Source organism: Canis lupus, chromosome 12 (assembly GCF_003254725.2).
Source record: "Canis lupus dingo isolate Sandy chromosome 12, ASM325472v2, whole genome shotgun sequence".
In the NCBI taxonomy this organism is placed as follows: Eukaryota; Metazoa; Chordata; class Mammalia; order Carnivora; family Canidae; genus Canis; species Canis lupus.
The window spans coordinates 15,475,768-15,501,938 of record NC_064254.1 but is presented as its reverse complement, the minus strand read 5'-3'; the positions used below and the strand labels follow the sequence as shown (position 1 = coordinate 15,501,938).

General features: G+C 40.8%; 1 protein-coding gene across 1 annotated transcript in view; it reads left to right on the top strand.

The window, feature by feature from the left end:
• The window catches only part of TNFRSF21 (TNF receptor superfamily member 21), a 68,800-nt gene extending 45,437 nt beyond the window's left edge, over positions 1-23,363 (top strand). The window contains exons 4-6 of the mRNA XM_025418975.3: positions 689-954; positions 20,418-20,646; positions 21,917-23,363. Of these exons, the coding sequence (XP_025274760.1) occupies positions 689-954; positions 20,418-20,646; positions 21,917-22,146 (725 nt within the window). The 3' untranslated portion in view covers positions 22,147-23,363. The remainder of the gene's footprint in view (positions 1-688; positions 955-20,417; positions 20,647-21,916) is intronic.
• The last annotated feature ends 2,808 nt before the right edge of the window (positions 23,364-26,171 follow it).

Here is a 26,171-nt window from a genome sequence, read left to right as displayed (position 1 = left end):
ATAAAACCTAGGAAATCATAGTGATTGTTATTATACTATCATTTTGGTTATTGTCTCCGTTATAACTGTACAAGTCAACTTACAAGACTGAATAATAGATCAGAAACTTGCTTGTTGAACATACAATTAGAGCCAGGAATGCCTTGGGCTGGAATGGCTGGGCACACTGTTGTTTGACTTGAAGGATACTATTGCCAGAATCTGAAGATCCTTTACCCAGACAATGCTGGCTCAACTCCACTGCAGTTTTAATCCATGGCTTACCTTTTTCTTAATTTCATGAAGTCACCACTTTTTTAGTCTAGGGGGCCTCTCTTTGGTGACACTTGTTTTTAGCAGTAATAAAAGAATCACTGACTATTTTGTTTGGGTTTGGCTTTTGAAACAGCTTTATCAGGGCAATTTATTGTCCTTCCAGGATTGCTCCTTCTTTTTGGCTCCACATTCAGGAAGTGAAATTTATAGGAGGGTACCTAATTATTCCCCGGGATGGGCTGCCTATGCTAAGTGCTTTATGGAAGGCAGTCTATTCCTTTGGCATGTAACTATGGGAGAGCATGCTTTTTTTAGTTTATTAGAACAGAATGGCTATATATAAAGACCTTTTCTTCCATGCCTGTGTGTTTGTCTTTTTGTGTATGTGTGTGTGTGTGTGTTTGTCTTTAATCTTATTTTCTCTCTGGGTTAGGGATTGACATCCTGAAACTCGTAGCAGCCCAAGTTGGAAGCCAGTGGAAGGACATCTATCAGTTCCTGTGCAATGCCAGTGAGAGAGAAGTGGCTGCTTTCTCCAATGGGTACACGGCGGACCATGAGCGGGCCTACGCAGCTCTGCAGCACTGGACCATCCGGGGTCCTGAGGCCAGCCTTGCCCAACTAATTAGTGCCCTCCGCCAGCACCGGCGCAATGATGTTGTGGAGAAGATTCGGGGGCTGATGGAAGATACGGCCCAGGTAATGTACCTGGGTTGTTGGTCTTTCCAACTAACCTTTTGGTTTCTGTATTCAGATTTTACCAAGTATATGTAATAAGGAAAAATACTGCTACCAGGTGTTTAGGTTCACACACATTCCCCTTCTAGGGCAAAGGTTCACAGAGGTTGTCCATTAGAATCATCTATAAACTTTATTTTTTTTAATTTTTATTTTTTAAAAGATTTTATTTATTTATTTGAGAGAGAGAGTGAGCATGAGCGAGGGTAGGGGCAGAGGGGAGGGAGAAGTAGGCTCCCTGCCGAGCAGGGACCCAATGCCCGGCGTGATCCCAGTTCCTTGGAATCATGACCTGAGCTGAAGGCAGCCGCTCAACCGACTGAGCCACCCAGGTGCCCCTCAACTAGGAACTTTAAAAAAATTCTGATACTTAGCGCCCCCCCCCCCCCCAAAATCAATAAGATCAGAATCTCTAGGGGAGGACCAAAAATCAGTATTTTAAGAAGTTCCCTAAGATGCACATTTGAGAATCATCATGTTTGGGGTATGATCTAGCTAGCATCAGGCATACAGCCAGATATGCTGACAGCAGTGGGTAGCAGGATTGATCATTCCTTCTGGGCTTGTTCCACCTGTACATCAGATGGGAACCGAGGGGACCTAGGAGTGTCATTTATTTATAGACTCTGGTCACTGAGCTTTGGCTTTAGAGCCGGGCAGCAGCACCAGATTTGAATCCTGGCTCTGACACTTATTAGCTGGGTGACCAAGGGCAAGTTCCTTCAGCTTTCTCTGCTTCTGTTTTCTCACGTGTAAGCCAGCCTTATAGGGCTAATTACGATTAGAAATGAAGTATATAGGATACTCGATGCATTGAAGGTGTTTTACAAATGGTAGCTATGATCATAACATAACTGATTTTATTTAGCTTTTCCTTAATCATAGCATGCTTCCCTGAAAGGCCATGAATTAAGTACAAATTTGAGTATTGACTTATATGTCTCAGAAGATTTCGATGAAAGTTTCTGAATGTATTACCAAAGTAAAGAAAATGTGGCCACCGAGACCTGATAAAACCCACTTAAAATTTAAAAGGCCATTCTGTCGGTGTTATTTTTCCAGTGCTCTAAACTCATTACCTAAAGAGCTGGAGAGAGACTTTTACCCCATCAACTCTAATTCACTACCATTCTCAATTTTCTATATTTAAGAGATCCAAGTGCTTTTCTTTATTTTTTCCCCCTTTCTTTTTATACCAACAGTGTAGTCTTTCTTCACTATGGAAGTAAACATCAGGTGCATCTTTTATTTAAGTGACTGGATAAAATTTATAGGTGCTAATCGATGCCAAAAGTGGTCATTAAACTCCTGGTGTATATTTAACTTCTTTGATATGGGGAATTTCAGAAAAAAATATTTATGAATAGTTGCAGTGGTAAACATTTAAAGGCACACACCAGTGTCTTGTGACTTCCTAAGAATGATACCAGAATTTTGGCTTACTGGACACCTGGGTGGTTCAGTGGTTGAGCATTGGCCTTTGGCCTCAGGGCATGATTCTGGAGTCACAGGATGGAGTTTTGCATCGTTCTCCTCACAGGGAGCCTGCTTCTCCCTCTGCCTGTGTCTCTGCCTCTCTCTGTGTCTCTCATGAAAGAATAAATAAAATCTTAAAAGAAGTGTGGCTCACAACTAAAACTAGGCATCAGGTAGCGGATTTGAAGAAAGGAAAGGAAGATGTAATCTCTAATTAAATAAAATGACTGCAGTTTGAATAAAGGGAGTTGAGAGGCAAACGTGAATGGGCTTCCTTGGAATGTCAACTTTAAGAGCTTATCGGACAAGCAGCAGACCTGAAGAAGGATTCAGATATTGGAGAATAAGCCATTAGATCTTTTTGATGATACCTACAAGAAAGGTAAAATATGATTGACGTAATGTTAGGATTTGGATAAATGGAATATTTGATAAAGTGGAAAGATGATTATGATGAATTCTTAAAGGAAAAGGAGGCGGTTTCTCATTAGAAAAAAACAAATATGAGCATAGGAAAATATAAACATAGGGAAATGAGAAAGCATAAATGTTAATGTTATATTATTAAATCCAGGTGGTACAATTAGAAGTGATTTTTTAAAATTATTTTCTGTCATGAAAACACATGACTTTTGTGATTTAAAGTATTTTTTCAAATGACTAAGCTGAAAGGGCACAAGATAAAGGATAGATAGGGCTTCGTTTCTGCTAAATTGGGATTCTCTCTTCATTTCAATTTTGAGAAAGCAGACAGTAGTTTGTGTGGCAATCCATTCTTCCTTGTTAAGATTGACTGAGGTTTATGATGTTGGGTCAGATTCACCAAAAAAAAAAAAATTGGTAAAATTTACTTTGCTTCTGGTTTCTGCACATCTCTCTTATTTTTCTGTGTACACTCAGCAATCATTTAGAATTTGGTCGTAATCTTCAGGATACTTCTCTTTTTTGGGGGGGGGTGGTGATGGTGGTGGGGTATTGACTATCACAAATGACCTTGGTATGTTTCTCTGATGATCCTGTTGAGGTCCATAAATGTTTATTCAGCACCTACTTTATTCCAGGCACTGTCACAGGTGCTGGGAAAGGTGGGCCCTAGGACTCTGTGGAGGAGGCTGCATGTCAAGGAGAGCGACTCTTAACAAAAATCATGGAGTCAGAGAATAAGAAAAAGTAAACTATGTAGTCCCCAAGTGCCAAACTCTTGTACCCTTTAGTTCTTTCCTCTTATCTATATCCAGCAAGATTCTAATAACCATTTTGTTATTTATTTTTTAAGGAACAGTGTGATCAATGCATCCTAGAGCTTTTTCTGTGGTTCTCATGCAAACTGTTGATGATGAAGGCTGAGAAGCCAATAATAAGCTCCTCGTCCATGTTTTAATAATGTCCATTATTGTCTAGCAACACTGTGGACTCAACTCTGACTCTAATTTTAAAAGCCAATGAGCATGGATTTCTGCCTGCCAGCTCTTATTAATCACACAGTATATAATTGTCTGCAGGTTATCTCTGAGATTAGTTGAGTCAAACAGGACACAGAGTGCAGGGGGCATAATTGAGACTTATACTTTCCACTTATGATGGATTTGTATTCTTTGTGTATTGTGGTCCTGCTGGGGACTTGAGACTTTGCCCTCGGAGTTAATGGAAGCTTAATGTGTAAAAATGACTGTGTGTGTATGTTTGAAAATGGTTAATGTTTTTTTCCTATTCATGAACCTGAGAGCACCCACGTTATGTTCCACTCAAAGGATTAGCCTGGTGTGCCTTCTAGTTGCCTTTGTCAAGAACAGCTGGTCCATTATTAACCATGGTGGCCTATTAGCCATTTTTTAATTAAACACATCCAAAGCCTGATTTTTTCTTCTTTTTTAGTTTTTTTTTATGTACTAAAAAAATTTTATAGTAATATTCACTTTTTGGCATGCTGTTGAGTCCTTTTTTATTTTTTTAAACAAAACAAAACAAAACAAAACCACAACTTAAGTTTTCAAGAGCAGTTTTAGGTTTAAAACAAAATTGAGAGGGACACCTGGGTGGCTTAGTGGTTGAGTGTCTGCCTTTGGCTCAGGTCGTGACCCTGGGGTCCTGGAATCAAGTCCTGTATCAGGCTCCCTGCAGGGAGCCTACTTCTCCCTGTGCCTATATCTCTGTCTCTCATGAATAAATAAAGGAAATCTTTTAAAAAGGGGGAGGGGAAATAAAACAAAATTGAGAAGGAAGTACAGAGATTTCCCATATATCTTCTGCTCCAACATATGCAGAGCCTCTCCCACTGTCAGTATCACTTATCAGAATGCTACATTTTTTTTTTTTTTTTTTACTGAAGACAAACCTTCGTTGACATAGACATAATCACTGTAGGCCCATTGCCTTAGCGCTTACTAAGTTGTATATTTTGTAGGTTTGGACAAATGTGTAATGAGGACATATATCCATCACTATACTGTCATACAGAATATTGAGACTGCCCTAATCCTCTGTACTGTGCCTATTTATCCCTCCCTCCTACCCCACCACTGACAACCACTGATCTTTTTATGGTCTCCATGGTTTTGCCTTTTCCAGAATGTCATATAGTGGGAATCATGCAGTATGTAGCCTTTTCAGATTGACTTCTTTCCCTTAGTAATGTGCAGCTAGGGTTCCCTCATGTCCTTACATCACTTGATAGCTCATTTGTCTTTAGCTCTCAATAATATCCCGTTGTCTGGTTGTACCAGTTTATTTCCCCAGTGCACCTTCTGATCCTTTCTTAATCTGAGGTAGGAGTCATATTTTTCGAGTTCAACATCTGAAGCCTTCCAGAATCATATGCAGTCTTCCTGTCCAGGGCATCAGCATTTGGTAGAAGCAGCAAAGCATTGGGACAATAGTTGGAAGTTATTGGGACTTTGCCAGAGCTATTTAAAAATCCTAATACAGCATTCCAAATTATATGTTATCTCTTTTTTTCTATCCTTTTATTTTGATTTTTTTAAAACTGAGGCTTTATTTAAAGAAAGTCTTTTGTAAGTAACATATATTTAAGGTTTCAAAAAATCTAGTCCGACAGTGTTGTCATTTAATTAGAGAATTTGAGTGTGGTTACATTTCTCATGGAATTCCTCATATATTTGAGTTTAAATTTACTATCCAATTATTTGTTTTGTATTTGTCCTCTCTCTCTTTCTTCTTCTCTTCTTTCTTGCCTTCTTTTGGATTAATCAAGTATTTTTTATTACTCCACTTTTCCTCCTCTTTCAGCTTGTTAGTTACATGTGTTTTACTTTACTTTTAATGATTCGCATAGAGATTACAACTTGCACACCTAAATTATGGAAGATATTTCATAGGTGTGTACTTCTTACTATTTCCAAACAGCACAAGAACCTTAGGGGACTTTAATTCTGTTTATCCTTCTCTTGCATTATGTTTTTTATTGTCATGAATTTTAACACCACACATTTTTTAGCTCCCCAAAGGCATAATTATTATTGTTTTATCCAGTCAAGATCCATATGGATTTACCTGCATCTTGAGCTTTTCTGTTGTTCTTCATTACTTTCTGCAGCTTCAACTTCTACCTGAGATCATTTTTCTTTGGCCTCAAGAATACTTAGTGCAGGTTTCCAGCGATAAATTCTGTTTATCTGTGTCTGGAAAGTGCTGATTAAATAAATAAATAAATAAATAGTGTTACTTGTCCTTTGTTTTTCAAGGATAGCTGGAAAAGAGAATTTAGTTTGACTGTTATTTCCTTTTGATGTTTTCATATCTGGATTTAAGTTTCCCCTGGGAAAGAGCAAAGGGATAAAGTGATCCTATGTTAGAATATATATTATGTAACAAATTAGGTGTACAGTATCATACCAGACACTTTTGGCAATGATGAGTGTAAGAGTCAGTGCTGTCAAGGAAGCTTATGGTTGAATGGAAGAAACTTGTATACTTCCATAGTTAAATGGGAATAAATCCACAAGGGTGGGAGGAGGGAAGTCTTGGATGTATGGCTCATCTGCCGTTACAGCTCCAAATAGGAACATCATTGTGGAGATGTGTGCCAGGTTAAATTCATTCTGGCATCATGTCACTCTGGGAACATTCTGGCAAGTTCCCTGGCCTCTGTGCCTCAGTTTATTTCTAAGGAAATGGGAACACCATTAGTGCCTGTCCTATGAGCTGTTGTGAGAATTAGTTGAGTATGCCCTACAGTAAGTACTTGGTGAATGTTTATTATTCATAGTTGTAGTTATTCCTCAGCTCTAGAGGCAAGAGAATTGGAAGAATGTTCCCAAGTAGCTCCAACTCATACACATAATGGATCCTTTAAATCCTGAACACTGAGCAGTTAGTTACTTACTGTCGGGGGGGTGGCTACTTCCAGTTCCAACACTGTTAAAGTGGACGGTTGAGCATCAGGGTTGCCATTTGGGTTCAGTGCCCGAGAACTGGAAATTCCCGCTGATAGTAAATATTTATTCCTCACTGCCTGAACAAATGTTCCTAGGCTGGGGATGTTTTCTCTAGTGAAGAAACAAAGGTGATGGTATGTGTGAAGATAACAGTCTGCTTTCTCACTGGCTGTCAGAAAAAGGGTAACAAAATTGAGCAACTGAATTTCTAGGTCTTCTTTCTCTTCTCTTCTCTTCTCTTCTCTTCTCTTCTCTTCTCTTCTCTTCTCTTCTCTTCTCTTCTCTTCTCTTCTCTTTTCTCTCCTCTCCTCTCCTCTCCTCTCCTCTCCTCTCCTCTCCTCTCCTCTCCTCTCCTCTCCTCTCCTCTCTTTCTTCCCCCTGCTTGGAGGGGGTGGACTTGTTTATTTTATCTACAGGAAACCTTGAGTAAATGATTTCTCAGACTCAGATTTTTCTGTTCAACATGGGAAATCAAGTGGTTATCAGAATTAAATGAGGTACGGTTTTGTTAAACTGGAGGATATAAGAAAGTGAGGTAATAAAGTGACACTTACTGGCCAGGTTCAGCAGAATTGTGATTTGAATCTCAGTGTTCCTTTATTGTCTTGTTTCGATAAAGGATGGAAAAAGGAATTTTCTGTATATTAAAAATGATAATATTAAAAACAACCACAATAATTTAAAATAATATAAAGTGTTACTGCCTGAATAATATAAAGAAATGTTCAGCTATCTGCTTTGACCAGAGATTCACAAATATAAGGAATTGGTGCTGGGTGGCATCAGCGTGGCCCAGTCAGTGAAGTGTCTGACTCTTGGTTTTGGCTCAGTCATGATCTCAGGTTGTGAGATCGAGCCCCACATCTGGCTCCACACTCTGTGCAGAGTTTGCTTGAGGTTCTCTCTCCCTCCCCACCCCCATGCAAATAAAAAAAAAAATAAATAAATAAATAAATAAAATCTTTAAAAAAATAAAAAGAGAGAATTGGGACCACTCAGGCAGGGATTTGGGTATCTTATCACTCCTTCCCTCTTTCTATTGAATTAGCTAGAATTAAAACTACACTGTAATTTAACTAATGGACCTGAAACAAATGTTGTTGTGGGCTGTGGTATAGTAGAATGATCTTTTGTTAGAGATTCTTGATCCCTTCTAGAAACCATGCAGGAGACCTATGTCCCAGAGACAGTCCTCTCCTCTCCCCCAACTACAGTAGACACTGTTTGGAGACTGGATGGTTTTGCTCTGTACAATCAACTGGGAGAGTCTCAAGAGCATGGAGAGCACTGGGCAGTCTGTCTTGGCAAGGACAGTACCACTGCTTCTGCTGCAGAGGGAACTACAGTTGCTGATTTTTTTGGTTTCCCAGCTGCAGGATACAGCTGTCTTCTCTATGGTCTGACTGAGACAAGCTATTTTCAGAAATTTTATACAGTGAGGGCAAATGGAGGCAAGTGCCAGCTGTATGTTTAACTGCTGGTTTTTTGGCTATTCGAATTTGTCTTTGTCTTCCATTTGCCAGTTGGTCATCTCTCAGAAAATGAGGATTATTATCCCCAGGCCCCAAGCTGTTAACTGAACTAGCCTGTATCTTGTGCCTGCCCTCTGCTATGTTACCACACACAGCCTCAGGGATCATTTAAGGTCAAGTTTCTTGATTTGCTGGGTGTGGCAGTGAGCTCTGGGGAACCCTTGGTATAGTGAGAAGGGGACTTTAAAATGAGATTGCTGTCACGCAATAGGCCCAGGTCCATTGAGTGGTGCTTATGTGTAGGATGATCATCGTACAAAGAAGGGAGACCTGTGAATAAGCCTTTAGGCTTATTTATTTTAAATGTATTTTTATTTATTTATTTTTAAGATTTTATTTATTTACCTGACAGAGAGAGAGAGAGCGCGCGCGCTCGAGAGAGAGAGAGAGAGAGAGAGAGAGAGAGAGAGAGCGCGCACAAGCAGGGGGAATGGGTCGAGAGAGGGAGAAGCAGACTCCCCACAGAGCACGGAGCCAGACGCAGGGCTCCATCCCAGGACCCTGGGATCATGACTTGAGCCGAAAGCAAACACTTAACCTACTGAGTCACCCAGGTGCCCCAGATTTTAGGTTTTTAATGTCATTTCAAGCCATTCTACTTATTATCATATTCCAAGGTTTCATTCAGTTAGTCAACAACCTCTTGTCAGATACCAGCTGTGTGTCTGGTACTATGTAAAGAAGGAAGGTGGTCTCTGGGCCTTTCAGTAGCTCATTTACCAAATTGAAGACTTTTGTGCAAATAATGACAATTTAATGTGATCAGCAGATGTTCTAACAGAAGGGTGCACAGGCAATTACAAGGTTATAGCAGAAGGCAGGGGTACTGACCCACCAAATAATACATAGAAAACAATAGCAGACATATATTTGCCCATTTGAAAGCCTTTTTTTTTTTGAAAGCCATTTTTAAAGAAAAAAAACAGACTGTAGTTTCTTTCAAGACTGGATTTTGGTCCTCATCCCTGAGATTTTCCATTGGGTTTCTGCCTGTGGAGCCCTACCTATTTGATCACACCAACATCTTCTTGGGCCTTTGACTCTGCAAAGAACACTTGTTTTACTGAGAACCTTGTTTTGTTTTGCTCAGTTTCCAAGCTTTTCAGAAAGCTTTCACTGTTATGCAGTATTATAAGTAGAGGAATAAAGGTGCAATGTCTCACTTCATGGAAGTGCTAGAGTTTGAACTTTGAATCTCTAAGAACTAATAGAAGGGACTGGTGGATTCAACAGTTTGACTTTCAACGTAAATTTATAGCTGTCTTGTAAGGATCTGGGAAGGATTAGAGACCAAGTGTATATACTGGAGATCATGAGTGTAAATGTCTGATCCTGAACTTGATATTGAGTAGGGGCTCAACACATTTTTACTACTATCTTCAGTGTTGAAATTTGAATTCTGTATTCTCCTTTTTTAACTCAAGAGCAAATGATACCCCTCTGTACTTTTAAGGAGAAGGGGAGCAAGCATCTGCTGAGTATCCTTGGGACACAATAGATACTCAGCAGATGCTTGTCTGGTGCTTGACATCTGTGATTACCTAGCAAGCTTTCATGGTCCTGAGAGGTATAGGTCGGTATTAGAATTCAAACATATTTCTCTATTTCGTTGGAAATACATGTTCATTGTACGATGCACTGTTATATACATGGTTAAGGAAATTATTAAAACACTACCATTTATGGTTGTAAGATATATCCTTATTTGAGAGATGTTAAAATGTGAAAAAAATACATCATAGAATTAATCAAATATGATAGTTGAGTTTGAGTGTACAGTTTATAAGGAGAAGTGTAGAAGCAGAATTTTGGGTCTTGAGATCGATACTCTCTCTCTCCTAACGTGTATTTACACATACTTTTTTTTTTTCTTTTTAAAATTGCCTTTAAGGATAAGATGGATTAACATAAGTCACTTATTTAGTAAGCACTAATGGAACTCTCATTATGTTTCGAACCCTGTACCAGACACTAGAGATACTAGTTGAAAATACATGTGTACAAAACACACACAAAATGAAACACACAAACAGGGAATCCTCCCTGAAGAAGCTGACAGTTCTATAGGAGGGATAGGTATGTGAGCCACACTTCAGAGGATATTCTGGGGACTTGAAGTGGGCTTTTATTGTTTTTCCTGAGACACAGTGTCTCCATGTTCAGAAAAGGCCGAATTTATTAGCCGATGACACTTTTCACCCCTTAATCCACACCCTCACTGGCTTTCTCAAAGAATCCACTGAGCGGAAATTAGAATCAGTATTGTGAAAACAAGCTTATTTTCTCCATCAACTACCAGTGCTGGTTATATTTTTATTTATTTTTGAAGCTAAAACTCCTATCTGGATAAAGCTTAATAACTTCCAGTTTGGGCCCAGCTTCTCCATCCTGTGTTTATGAGACTGTCTCTTGATCTGTTATAACTCACGTGCCATTAGCAGATACACTTGCTAGGAAGAAATTGCATCACGGTTAGCAGTAGGTTTCATTATATGCCAGTTGATTTCAACATTTTAAACGCTGATTCCTCATTCTTTGGGAGGGTCAGCTGTCGCTCCTGATTTTCCCATTAATATTTTTTTTCACAGAGAAATTTTGATTTATCCACAGTTGGGCTTTGTCAGGGGACAGTCTGGAATGACCAACCATTAAAATGACTTGTCCCCAAAAAAGAACTAGAAAAAAACATGGGGAAATTCTTTTTTTGTTTTTATTCTCACAACAGTAGGTAAGTCTCTTCTGACAATGATAGGAAACATGGAAGTCGTACAAGAAAGATTCAACTACTTAATAAATGCACAAGCCAGGAAACATCATAGGCAAATCAAAAGACAGAATAATGACTAGGAGAAGTTGTTTGCAACAGAGTTAATGGCCTTAAAAAAATGAAGAGCTTTTAGGAATTAATTAAGAGACCAATGACCCAAAAGAAAAATGCACAGTCTGTGAACAAGACAGCTCACAGAAAGGGAAATACTGAAGACTCTTAAAGGTATATAGATTTCCTAGCCTTGCTCAGAATAAGAAAAAATTAAAATGGAAACCTACACTGCAATACAATTTTAACTTCTTAGATGGTAAGAAGTGGGAAGATATGATACCATTTTTGTGTTGTAAGGGTGTAGGGAAAGACGAACAGTATCTATTGACGTGTGTGTGTACATTAGTCCAACCCTTACAGAGAGTCATCTGGTATTATCTACCGAAGTATATGGCAGTTGACTACTGACCCTGCACTTCTAGGAATATGTCCTACATATAGTCCCACATACCTCCTTTATGTGTGTAGAATGTTGCATGTACAAGTATTCCTCGTAGCATCATTTGTAATAAAAGAGGGGTGGCAGCATAAATGCCCTTCAACAGAGACCTGGTCCTGTACACTGTGGGACATCCATACAGAGGGACAGTCCGCACTTGTCCAAAGGAGCAAGTCAGCTATTTATGTGCTAACCTCAAGAACGGTTTTTAAATGAAAAAAAGGCAAAGTGCAGAACAGTGGGTGCACTCGGCTGCCATGTTGTGTTAAAAAAAAAAGTGAAAGTAAAAAAAATGTAAAAAATAAAGAAGAGCTGGGATTGGGTGGAGAATATATATTACCTATTTATTGGTGTAAGTATCGACTGTATGGAAGAGGACACGAAGAGTTGATAAGAGTTACCGCCAGCAGGGAAGCTGAGAAGCCAAGTACTGTAAGTCAGAGGTTAATTAGGGAGAAGTATTTTTCAAGGTAACCCCTTTCGTAGTTTTGGAATTATGTACCAGGTATATTCTAATTCTAATGGCGTGCATCCACCTAATGATTTTTATTAAATAATACTAATTTAATCAAATTGAGCAAGTTCAAAACACTTGAGTCATGGAGATGAGCTTGAGCCTTCTTATCTCAAGGTCATGAGTTTCCTATGAAGTTACTTTCTATCTTCCACACCGCCCTAAGGCTAGCTTCTTGTAAGATTCATGCAACTTTTTTTCATGGTTAGAATTGTTCAAAGGCTTTTTTGTGGGAAAGGCTTCCTAGTGGGTTCTCAGCGAGTGAAATTTAGAGAAACCCACGTCATTTCCAACAGCATGATCTCCTCGTGTGTCCATGGGGCTGAGCTCTTGTAAGGTTCAGCAGTATGTTTGAATGTGAGTGGGCTCCAGCTCTGAACCAAGAGAGCCCACTTACTCTATCATCACTTCCTTTTTCGAGAAAGCTGGTCTGTGAGTCAGCTCAGGGCTGTAACATTACCGTTGATGTCAGCAGCCCCGACAGCTTGCAGACACATGCGCCAGCGGCTGGGCAGGGCTCACCCTCCCTTCCTTCTCCCTCCAGAGCCAGCTGGTTCTTACCAGCTCTGGCAGCTTTGTACAGCACTACTTGTGGCTTCCTGTGGCATTTCCCCTCTGCATCCAGGAGAGGAACAGTTCTTTTGCCTAGGGCAAGGATTAGCCACCTTCACTTAAATGTGGGTGGATTTGTAGCCTTTGGGATTCAGTTTTGAACTTAACTCTTAGAAATAAACAGAATTGGGACGCCTGGGTGGCTCAGGCGGTTAAGTGTCTGCTTTAGGGCCCTGGGATGGAGCCCCATGTCAGGCTCCCTGCTCAATGGGGAACCTGCTTCTCTATCCCCCAGCACGTGAGTTGTCTCTCTCTCTAATTAATTAATTAATTAATTAATAAAAAAAAGAAATAAACAATAGATGGATGACATACACACAAGACTAGCAACTGCCTTGACTTGGGCTTGGGGTAGTTAAAGGATAAACACACTATATCCAGCTAACCTGGGATAAAGTTTAAATATAGTCTTAAGTAAGGTTGCAGTTGGTACAAAAGACTTTCTCGTTATGCTATGCTTGGATAGAACTAGGGTGGGTGTGAAGTGCCTTTTAAAATAATTCCCCAGTGGTTCTGATATTTGTTGGCCAAGTTAATCCTCTGAGCCTCACGAGGGCGAGTTCCTTCATTCTGCAGGCTCTGCTGTGGCTCCCAGCTCTCGGGGGCAGTGCATGGCTGGGTGGCCACTCAGCTGTGCTACCGCTGTCGTCTGACACAGGACTTCCCAGGGAAGCTGAGCAGGGCTTCTTGGCATTGCACTCCTGTTCCTGCTTCCATCCTATGACCTCCAGTGACCCTGGGGGGATCTAGACCACATAAGGGCAGCAATGTCCACTTGCCAACTGATGATTTGATTTATGTGTTAGCCCTTTCCCTACTTATGCAATGGAAGCACCTTCTGGTCTCCCTTTCCTGTGGCAAGAGAAGAAAGACGGAAAGACAACAACAGACTAAAGAATCAGAAGCCTAGGAAAAGTTTGGGGAATTTTTGTCTTATAGTTATTTGGCTCTTAGCCCTTTTGTAAAATTTATTTTCCCAACTAAAAAATAAGGCTTATGAAACAAAGAAAAGTTGAAAACACAGTACAGCAAATACCCATAAATTTACCACCTAGATTGAACAGTCAATTCACATTTTGACATCTTTGCTTTATCAATATATACACACATGTGTATTTCTAATTCATATTTCCATTTCCAAGAGTTCCCTCCAAATTTCTTAAAACTGTTAACACTTCTTCTAAGGGCTAAGGGATCAACAACATCTTGTGTTGTTCTTTTCTTCTTTTTGTTTGGAAAAAAGTTGTACTCTGTAAATTTGGATTATCTTGCCAAGACTTATTTCTCTGAGTTGAATTTATTTGTTTTTTAATCTTTTTTTAAAAAGATTTTATTTATTTATTCAGGAGAGACACACAGAGAGGCAGAGACATAGGCAGAGGGAGAAGCAGGGCTCCCTGAAGGAAGCTCGATGCAGGACTTGATCAAAGGACTCCAGGATCATGCCCTGAGTCAAAGGGAGACAACTGAATTGAATTTAATAAGAATTCACACTAGAAGAGTAAACTCATTGTCTCCTACCCATTTTTCCTTTTTTTAAAATTAGGGGCCACCTTTGTGTTTGTTTCATTTTTTTAAGGGAGAAATCACTGTACTTCTCAGATATTCTTTACTACCTGAACTTAGGAATTGAATAGACTCAGATAATTTTTTGAGAGATGGTTGGTAACTGTCATTATCTGAACCCTCATTTATATCTGAAATCCTGGCACTACCTAGATTCAGGTAACAAAGCTTTCCTTACTATCTGCATCCTTGTTCTCTAAACATAGGGACTGCATAGATTCAGATATCTAGATATTTATATGGCAAGGGAGATAGCCCTTGCTTTTATCAGAGCCCGGTCTTATATATCTACTAGACTTATAGGAGGTAATGAAATCTAATTTGATTTTGATACCGTGAGCAGCTGGGAGAGCAGGGGAAACAAGCTTGAGAAAATATAATCCTTAAATCATTTTAGTTATATATTTATTTGTGACTGTAATTCCTTTGAGATAAAACTTTAGTAGAAATTGAATGTGTTTGTTTCTCTTAACTATCACTGGTCTGTTGGGACCTGGAATATTTTCAAATACAAAACTAAATTATTGGGCCGTAGTTGAGGTATCTGATATTTATGGAATCTTTCATCTTTATCTCAGGGCGGCCATCTGGCTTATTGCTTGCACTGAGTTTACAGGGGGGTTGACATTTCCTGTAAACATAGTGGGTCCAGGCAGAGAAGTGACAACGGCTCAGCCAGGAGGATCATTTGGAAAGTGGACGGACCTGATCTTGAATCCTGGTACTCTGACCTTGGGCAGGTTATGCAAACCTCTTAGAGACTCAGTTTTCTCATCTGTCAGATGATGCTCATAAGAGCAAATGGATTACTTATATTTCATGCTGAATCATTTTACATATACTGGTAATGGTTTATTTCTTAAAGTCCCTGTTTATTGGATCTGAGTAACAAGCTGGCCAACTCAGATGGAATAGCAATTAGTGTTCATTGAATTTAGCAGATGAGCTTTTAAAGACCATTATTAAAGTGATGAAAAATTTCACAAATGTGGCATAGGATTCTCCCTTCTTATTGAGTGTTGGATGAGGTCTGGAGGGAAAGTTCAGTGGAAGAAGTATCCCTGACTGTAAAGAGGCTTCTTCTTGAGTCTGTCAGGCATAACTGGCTCTGGAGGGGGGAGAGGGGCCTTGGGGAATCCAACTGGGTGGTGCCAGGAGCCAAGGGGTTAAGTTGAACCATTTTAGCAGATTGGCAAAGAGCATCTAGGCTGGGTAATTAATGCTTCATTTCAGGGGGTCATTGATGCATCAAAGTTGTTAATTACTTTTATGAAAATAGATTGTGCAACCACAGGGAGATTGTAATTGGGTAGTAATTGAAAATAACTCAGTGGTAAACTTGAGTTGAGTGAACCAGGTGGTGGGGGTAACTTGGAAAGAGAAAGAGAGTTGCGGTGGGTGGGTTGGTGGCAGAGAGAATGACATAGCAATAGTAGGGCAGACAATAAATTAGATACAAGTTGAATAGAGATCACCTGGTCTAAATCTTTTTTGCTCAGAAATGAGGAAACAGGTAAAAGGAGGGAAGGGATTTTTCTAAGGCCACACAGCTAGTTAGAGGTCTATTTCCTTTTTTCCCTTGCAGTGAAATTCCAGGATATTCATGACTTTCAGGTTTAAGAGTTGACTGTGAGGAACATACAATGCATGCTGGAAAGATTGCTTCTGAGGCTGGAGTTCTCTGGCCATTCCTATTTGCAGAGTATGCTTAGGAAAACTGCTAGCTTGTAGCAGGGAAGAAAGGGATTCCTAGGACCTTGTTTCATTTATAAACCACTTTTGCCATGACCAAGGCTTGGAAGGGTGTTCCTTTACCATCCATGGCTGCACCATCCCCCAGGGCAAGAAAACTTCAGTCTTCCACAGTGTATCCCCTTAGGAAGTGCGAGGCAACGGTGAAAGTGCTTTTGGGTTTGGTATTATAAGAGAAGACTTATTTTTGAGCTTCAGCTTCAGGCTGTAATTTAGCTGAGTGCCCAGAGTGGGTATTTTGGAACCTGTAGGAGCAGAGGATTGCCAGGACGCAGCTGGAAATGGCTCGTTCCAGTGTAGCCCAAATACAAGTTCAAGCGCTGTTCTCACAAACGCTGCTGCAAACCTCTACAGCCCAGAGATGTTCAAACCCACACATTTCAGTCCATACCTTGTTTACCTCATCCATTTGGCTGGTTCCTTGTCCTCAGTGGTTCTGGTAATCGGAAAGGAGAACAGTCAGGTCAGCAGCGGAGCTTTAGATGTGACTCAGCCATGGAGTTAAGGTGAAATATTTATCTCTCTTTCCCTCTCACTTGGGACTAATAAATACAGTATCAGGAAGGACTGAGTGTACTTGCGTGGAAGCTGATCAGGAGGACATTTGGGGGCCCATTTGGCCAAAATAAATTGCATGCTCTTGAAGTTCACACGATAGAACCTGGTTTGGGCTGCTTGGGGAGCTCCTCCCCTTGTTATCCCTGCCTCCTCCCCTTTCTTACCGTCTCTACCTCATTTCCCCAGTGAGTCTTCCCAGTTAGCGTGATTAGCTCGTGGCTGGAAGGCAAAAAGAATATTTAAAAAAAAAATATTTTATTTATTTACTTGAGAGAGCACAGGCAGTGGAGAAGGAGAAGCAGGAATCCCATTGATCAGGGAGCCTGACGTGGGGCTCCATCCCAGGACCCTGGGATCATAACCTGAGCCAAAGGCAGCTGCTTAACCGACTGAGCCACCCAGGTGCCCCAAGAATGACATTTTGTAGGTTTCTGCAAAGGAACTTTAATTATCTGGTGGATAGATTGCCTTCCCTGGCCAAGTTTCCCAAGAGGCCTTTCTCTTAAGGCTTTGTATCTACCTCACTGCAGTAAGTTGGGGGACAGTGTTCCCCTTTTGTGCCTGTGAATGCTTGACAGACGTCTAGAGAGGCACTCAGCCAAGTCGGTGATCTTCCAACTCTCCTGTTCCTTGGCTACCCATATAAATAGGAGCCACAGCAGCCATAACATTGTCAAGTTCGCAAAGGGAAAACATACTTATCAGTGGCAACTGCTTTTAAAAATAACATACATTGTTTTTATAATCATAAAAGTTAATATGTCCCTGTAGAGAATTTGGAAGGCTCAGAGATGTATAAGGAATAAATTAAGTCACTTGTAATCTACTTTTTGAATATTTGGGTAAGTTTATGCTTACAGCTTTTGCAAGAGGATGAGACCCTTCTCTGGCTTTCTTGTTTAGAGTATTTGTCTTTTCATATCTAAATCTTGTTACAGCTATTCTTTATTTGCTGTGAACCCCTCAATGAACTTGCTGAATCAATAAAGAATTAATTTATTCCACATATCCCAGTGACTTCATTTCCGATTAGAGCTATCATAGGTCAAACAGTGCTCGAGTTGCTATGTTGCAATGAAGTTTGGATGGATATTATAAATAGTAAGGTAAAGGGAGGAAAAAAGTTAAGTTTCTATCAGCAACGTTTTCTTATAGAAAAAAATGCAAATACCTCTAGAGAAACCTGGAATGCAGCTGGCTGCTATGTATCCTGCATAAAGTAAAGGATACCTTACTTAGTAGCTGAATAGATTTTCTAGAAAGATGACTGTCACATGATCTCAGGCTTTGGCTATGGTTCTTAGCCCCACTGTGTCGACGCTAAAACCATTCTTAGGGGCATTTTCATATTCACTTGACTCATTGTTAATTATAAGAGAGCATTCTTGTAGCATTCTGTCTTCCTGAATGATGTTGGCAATCATGTACTTAATTTCCATGGATGGGATTCTTTGGCAAAAGTGGGGAAAAAATTAAATATTTAAGGTTTTGAACTAAGTTCAGGAAGCGGGTGGGTGGACTCCTTAGTCTGTTGGCATGTGATTTGTGGGCAGGGATTTCTTTTTTTAAAGCAAGAACAGTGCACTATATTGACTGACCATGTTGTCCAATGTAATGTTGTCCCTGAGAACCAAAGTGTAGACAAGTGCTCTTTGTCTAATTGAGTGAATAAAAAAATGCGTATTGGCATGAATGGCCATGTGCATTTTCACAGAGGAGGGGCACATGCCAGGGACTATTGAATTATAAATTTTAAAGCCTATACATAAAACTCGTCTGTGGATCGAAAGGGGACAGCTGGGAATGCTTTACCCGAGTCTTAAACTTGCACTGGAAGCAGAAGCGGGGTGTGGGTGGTTGTACAGAGGCAAAATGCTGTTGGAAGGATAGACTAATCGGTGGTCTTTGGAATCTGCAGTCAATTGTAAGAATTTCTCGGGCCTTGCAGGTTGTAAAAGAGGCAATTGTGTTTGCCTTGTGCTTTTTACAACTATTCAACCCAATACTTTGAAATGAGGGTCAATGTCTTCTTGATTGAAGAACTTGAAAATGTTTTGTTTGTGTGTGTGAGTGAAGTCATGAGGGTTCTAATGAGCGGTGATTAACACTCCCTGAACCCTGCCCTGTAGGCTCTGGCCACCTGGTTCCCAGGTAGCTTTCATGCTGGAAGAGCCAATAAAAAGTTTAAGGTCCATGGACTAGTAGATGTGACAAGTGCCTGCCAGAGTTCTAAAGCATAATGTTAGATGACAAGCCAAGTAGAGATATCAAGCTGACCCGTGTTGAGCACTGGCCTCCCAATGGCTGTGTGTCCTCTCTGGGCCTTAGTGACCTCACCTGTCAAATGGAATGATATCTTCTATCATTTCCCCACTGCACACCGGGGTGCAAGCTGTGATTTCACCTCACCTGGCCACAGTAACAGCTTCCCAAGTGGTCTGTTTTGTTTTTCGCCCCCCTCCCCATCCAAATCCATTCTCCACAAAGTGGCCAGTGGTCATGGAGCTCACCATCTCCATCTGAAACCATCTTGTTTGTTTACTTTCTTGTTATTGTCTTTGTGACTCTCTCCTCCAGAATGCCAGCTTCTCGGGTCTCCGTTAAATCCACAGGAGCTGTACTACACTGGCTCCAGGGGGGTGGTCCTCCCTTTCTCCTTCTGGCTGCTTTTGCCTCTGGTGTTCTCCCGAGCTGCTTTCAAATGGGAGTCAGGCTGCCTAGGGTCTGGTTCTGCCGCTTATTGGGCGGGAGCCTATAATTAAGGGAGTCTCAGCATTTCTCCAGACCTCAGTTTCCTTACTTGTAAAGAGAGGGTGTATTGGTTTGCTAGGGCTACCGCGATGAAGTACTACAGACTGGAAGCTGAAACAACAGAAGCTTATTTTGTCACAATTCTGGAGGCTAGAAGTTTGAGATAAAGGTGTCATGAGGCTTCTCTCCTTGGCTTGTAGAAGATGATAGCCTTTACCCTGTGGCTTTATCTGGTCTTCCCACTGTGTGTGTCTGTGTCCTAATGGCTTCTCATAAGGACGTCAGTCATATTGGATTGGAGTAGGGCTCAACTATTCCTTAATAACCACTTTTTAAAGTTACTTAGTTGGTCCTATCTCCACATAGAGTTATATTCTGGGGCATAGAAAGTTACGAAAGTTAGGACTTCAACATAAGAATTTTGGGACATAATTCAACCCACGCAGAGGGGAATGTACTAGATGCTATCTAAGACCTTTTCCAGCTCTATTGAAATATATATATATATATATTTTTTAAGATTTTATAATTTATTTGAGAGACAGAGAAGTAAGAGAGACCACAGGCAGGGGGAGGGGCAGAAGGAGAAGCAGACCCCGGCTCAGTGGAGAGCCTGCTGCAGGACCCCCCAGGATCATGACCTGAGCCAAAGGCAGCCGCTGAGCTGACTGAGCCACCAGGTGCCCCTATCAAATTATATTTTGAGTTGGAGATCTTCCCCTTCACTCCCTTGTCCAGTTTGAGTCCTGTGAGGTAAGAGCTTGGTGTATATGCTTCCTCATTTCTAACGCTTTCGCATAGCCCCACGTATATTTTTGAAGGCTTTAAAAAATGTGTATGTGTGTGCCTAGCAATAATGTAAGCTACGGCCTGTCAAAACGGCCGTATGTATGCATAAACCATGACGTGGGACAAAAAAGGGCACCTGAGAAGGGGTCCCGATTTCATTTTTTTTCCTCTATAATTTTTGAAGTAGCTAAGAAAAAACATTGTTTGCTTCCTCCCCCAGCTGGAAACGGACAAACTGGCTCTCCCGATGAGCCCCAGCCCCCTTAGCCCGAGCCCCATCCCCAGCCCCAACACGAAACTGGAGAATTCCGCTCTGCTGACCGTGGAGCCTTCCCCGCTGGATAAGAACAAGGGCTTCTTCGTGGATGAGTCCGAGCCCCTGCTTCGCTGTGATTCCACATCCAGCGGCTCGTCGGCGCTGAGCAGGACGGGCTCCTTTATTACCAAAGGTAGGGCTGGCAGGCCGCCCACGAGGATATGCATTCTTTAGGCGTCCCCGAGGAGCCCCGGGGTTTGAGTCAGGTGGGTGGCCTGCCCGGGAAGACCTCTCTCTGGCCCCCAGGCCTGGGAGACGCAGCAAGGGCTTTAGCTGTGATGATCACGCCGGGGCCTGCACGGGTCACCCTCTATCCTCATGATGCTATCTTAGGAGTTTCGGGGAAGGTCTGATAAAATGTAGTCTGGCAGGTTTATTTTGAAAATTATTTACCAGGTTTAGAGAATCCAAGGATTTAAAGTCTAACCTATCTTGAGAGTCAGAAGTGTAGGTTTCAGTGACTCAAATTAAAATTCACTCTGTTAAGGATTGTTGCGAATAGCAATGTTTTAAACATTGTGGATTGCCGTGTTTGGTAAATAATTTGCCACTTGCAGTTTTGAATAGCAGGGGAGGGATTAGCATGCGCTCTATATTGATGACAGATTTTTGCTCGAAATTTCCCAGTTTGGGTAATTCCAGTTATACTTCAGTGAAAGGGTGATGTTTTAGGTTATGTTATAGTCTGTGCTTATAAAATATGTCCTATTTTCCATACTTTGCCTATCTATCTTTGTCTATTTTATATTTATATGAAAGATTTATACTTTAGTTTGTATTTTATGTTACGTGTTATATTTTAGAGAAAGCTTTTTATAATAGTAATCAAAGTTAGTGTCCCTCACCTCATTGAAGGGTATGACCCAGGAAGCAGTATTTTCTTAGTCCTGTGCTTTTGCTCTTAGCAGTTTAGTTTTAAACAAGGGCAGTGTAATTAGAAAGTCAGATCAGCAGATTACATTGGCTTGGAGTGTTTGAGGGGAAAGGTGGGGACTGATGTCTTTGTTTAGTAACACAGGACAGATGGGGAGAATGCTTTTCTGTTTGTTTTGTTTTGTTTTAGATTTTTACGTTTCTGTAAGCATTTCAGCATTCTCCCAAGTTGGAGAAGAATCTAGATGTCTTTTTAAGTCAAGGCAAAAGTCATGCTAATGACAATCAGCATTCAAGTGGTTCTTTGTGTGATCTCTATTAGTCAAATCTTGTTTGTTATCTTAAGTGCAGTGCAAATAAAAACTCCCTCTTGTTGAAAATGCGCCAGAGGTTCCCTTACTCACCTTGAGGGTGGGGGTGGGGGGTGTGGACAGCCTCGGGAGAGGGGAGCTGTGCCTCCTAACTCTCCTGGCTTTCCCCAGTTCGGCCCCTTTACCTCTGTCCCCTTCTCTCCCCTCTCCTCCCTGCAGAAAAGAAGGACACAGTGTTGCGGCAGGTACGCCTGGACCCCTGTGACTTGCAGCCTATTTTTGATGACATGCTCCACATTCTGAATCCTGAGGAGCTGCGGGTGATTGAAGAGATTCCTCAGGCTGAGGACAAGCTGGACCGGCTATTTGAGATTATTGGAGTCAAGAGCCAGGAAGCCAGTCAGACCCTCTTGGACTCTGTATATAGCCATCTTCCCGACCTACTGTAGAACAACGAGGGATACCGCACTCTGGAAATTACTCCATTTAGTGGCAGGGTGGTTTTTCATTTGTTTTGGTTTTATTTTTCTGGTTTTTTGGGGGATGTGTGTGCGTGCGTGTGCGTGCGTGTGCATGTGTGTGTGTGTTTAATAGAGTATATGGCCAGTGTTTTGGGTTCTTTTTTTCTTTTTTTAACCCTTCTAGGAAGATAGTTTATGAGCCTTCTCAAGGTGTTAACTGTTGAAAAATGCCCACCACTAAAGTTTTTTAGTTTCCATACTTTCTTTGTTTTGACTTCTTATGTGTTTTCAAAATTGTTCTGTGCACTTTAAATTCACTTAATATACCACAAATGCAGTGTAGCTTTTCCCTGCACACTGGATTGTGAGGCTTTTAGCTTCTTAAAAGTATAATGGCATCTTGTGAATTCTATCAGCAGTCTTCATGTCTCGACATCCACATCCCCTTTTTTTTTTAATCATTACTATTTTTATTATTGTTTGTAATTTACAAATTTTCTTAAGATTTAAAGAAATGTAATACCCCATTGAGTTACTGTAATGCAATTAGATTTTGAGTTCTCTTTTTAATATGCCTTGTATAGTTCATATTCATGGCTGAAACTTGACCACACTGTTGCTGATTGTATGGTTTTCACTTGAGCACCGTGTAGAATGCCTGATTCCTTGTGCTACTCTTCTGCTAATATGCTCTGGGCTGGAGACATGAAATCCTCAAGCCATCAGAACTTGCTACTTAAGTGGCTTGACAACTGGGCCACCAAAGAACTTGAACTTCATCTTTTAGGAATTGAGCTGTTCTGGAACATACTGCTGCACTTTGGAAAGTCCCAACTAAGTGCCAGTGGCACCTTTTTCCATAGGGAATTTGCCCAGCTTTGCTTTAAACGATGTCTTGTTTTTTATATATAAGTAGTCTGTAGGTCCAATCCGCCTCAAGGCCTTGGTCTTGGTGGGTCTCCTTCGTCATTCAATCACTTTAATTAAAAATGGCTGCAGCTGTAAGGACTCTTGTCTGATATATTTGCAACTCTGCTCCCATTTATAAACCTGCTCTCTCTCTAATGCTCAGTTGGCAGACTCGAATGCAAAGGTGGTGTGGACTCCCTTTGTGTGGGTGGGATTTGTGGGTCATGGTGAGGGATTGATATGAGAAAAATGCCTTCAAGTGTACTAATTTATTAATAAATATTAGGTGTTTGTTACTTGAGTAGTTTGAGTGTATTTCCTACTTGCCTGGTATATGTGCTCAAGTTATAACTCTTTGATTAGTCTTTCGGGAAAAATGTATGTATTCTAAAAATCTCAGCATTTCTGATCTGTAAATCATGCAAATTAACAAAGCTTTGTGTCTGGAGGAGTATCTGGAGATTCACAGGGAAGAATGGTCAAGTGTTAAAGATGATAAAGGATTTCCTGGTCTTTTGGGGGTAAATCTGAGGCTCCTGTTTTGGAGACTGTCCCTATTTTAAGAAATGAGGATTTGGAGGTGGAGAGGTGGAAATGATGACCAGACCCTGGAGTCTATTCTTACTCATTTCCATTTAAGAAGTTGACTACTCGTGGGGGGTCTATACCAGTTTACAGGCTTTGATGTGAAATTTCATTCCCTCTGAGTAACTTTAAGGGGCTTTTGTGGCAATAGGGCAAGATAAAGTCTTATGTTGATGGGACACATTACATCACATCATATGTATTGTTTTACATATGTTGTATTTTGTATTTGATCACATACCCCCCTTAGCTTGGGTACGCTGGCTCTATAAAATTCCAATGGCCAGGGCATCAGCAATTTTGAGTTCCTCTTTCAGTGAGAAACTGGAAGTAGATGGCCTGCCTGAACACTTTGACTCCCATGGGAGTGGATATTAAAGGGGTTTTCTGCTTTCATCCACTTCCATGTGGCTAGTTTCTAGAGAACCATTCTGGCATTTGTTTTTATGGTTCTCAGGCCAGGTTTCCCTTCCTCTTTTGTCAACAGAAGACAGAAACTCTTCGCAGAAGAAAAGCAAACTAGAATGGGTCAGAGATAGTAGGGGAGGACACAGAGTGTGTTTTTCAGATTTTAAGACTTATGCCACTTATTTTGGGGGAGTTGAAAAATAAATCAGAGTCATGGTTATTAAGTTTGTAAGTTATTCATAGCTTGGGGATTATTATTTTCTTAACCATTTATGCGGCTTTATACTTTGCAAAGTGATTTTTACATTATTTCAATGAAACCTCATAACTATCTTATAAGTTAGGTACTATTATTGTACCCATTCTATAGATGAAGAATAGGCTTATAAAGCCTAAGGAACTTGTTTAAGGCTCTACAACAAAAGTTGTAGAGGTCAGATTGGATCTGAATCCAAGACTGTTTACTCAGGACTGATAACCAGAACTCCTTTGTTGGGCTGAAGCAGTGGACATAGAGATCACAGGGATGAAATTTATTTGGCTTAGACGTAAAGCCTTATACTTATGTTCAGTAAATAAAGGTGAAAGCATAGGAATGGGGTAGCATCTCCGGATGATCCAAGGGAAAGGGACATCGTGGTGGTTAAACAGAAGCTTAATATTGAATTAACATAATACATAGCCTACCCCCTCCAAAAAAAGCAACCCCAAGCTGCATTATTAAATATATATATATAATGTTCGGGTTAGAGTCTGATTTATATGTTATGTGTTTCACTTTGGAGGTTTTCTCTGGTTTGAGCTGCCTTACTTTGAGGGCTAGGCAGAACTAGAAGGTTCCTGATGTGGGGGTTGGAAGGATAACCAGAAGGGTATGAAACAGAATCAGGAGCAATTGGGAAATCTAAACCTGACGACAAAGATCATTTGGGTAGAGGGAAGACTATCTTATTATTTCCAAGGCTAAGGAAGAGACAGTTTATTTTTCTTTAGAGAGTAATACTGTTTGCTCTAGGCCAATTTAGGTTAAATGCAGATGAACTTTTAAACAATTAGATCAGACTGCTTTTCAAAGGAGAAAATGACTTCTACTCTGGGGAAAAGTTGGACGTGCTTCAGTGATTCTCAACTTTACATGAAAATAATCACATGGGAATGAGCAGTCTATTATAAAGGCGACTTCCCAGAGAGTTTGATTCAGAAAATTTGCAATGAAGTAGAGAACCAGCACCTCATACCCTTTTTTTTCCTGGAAACTCATTTTGTGCTAAATGCTCAAGATCCTTGCCACTCTGGGCTGCCACAACATGTGGGAGTTTGTTACGATGTCTGATTTGAGGCCACTTTGCTATGCTCCTTAAACTTTAATGAGCAAACAAAACACTTGGGGATCTTACTAAAATGCAGATTGTTTCAGTTCTTAAGGGGGGTGGGTACCTAGGTGATGTGGGTGCTACTGGTCTCTAGATCACCCTGAGTTGCCGGCGACTGTGCCTTGGTTTTATGCAGAGTAGTGCTAATATGGGACAGGATTACACCAATTCCAAATGAGAGAAATAAATAATTTTGGGCAATCTGGAGAGATTTCCAGAGTCGGGCAGTCCTGGCCTTGATCCTGGTGGTTCTTGATCCTGGTTGCTTATTGAAATCAGCAGGGGAACTTTGGGAAATCGAGTACCAGGCTAACCTCCATACCAGTTATACCAGAGTCTAAGGGCCTGGGACCCAGGCATGAGCATTTTTTAAAGCTCTCCGGGAGATGCCGATGTGTAGCCAGCTTGGATGGCCACTGGTTTAAGAGTTTCTGAAGAGAGTGCTTCTCGATCCTTACCCTGGATCTTATAGATGAATCTTAACAGGGAGTTAACCTGGAAATCTGCAATTGTGATTTTGCCATACGTAGTCCTCCTCAACTCTACAGACTTGCTTTAGTACCCATATCCCTACTGTAAAATTCTATGTACCTGTTAAGAACTGATACACTACCAAGCATGGATTGGACAACATTTTAAAGCTTAATTGCATAGATGAACAATTGACACAACTAATCAATTCTTCGTGGCTTTGAGCATAATGTATAAGGTATGATTACTCAACATTTGGGATGTGAT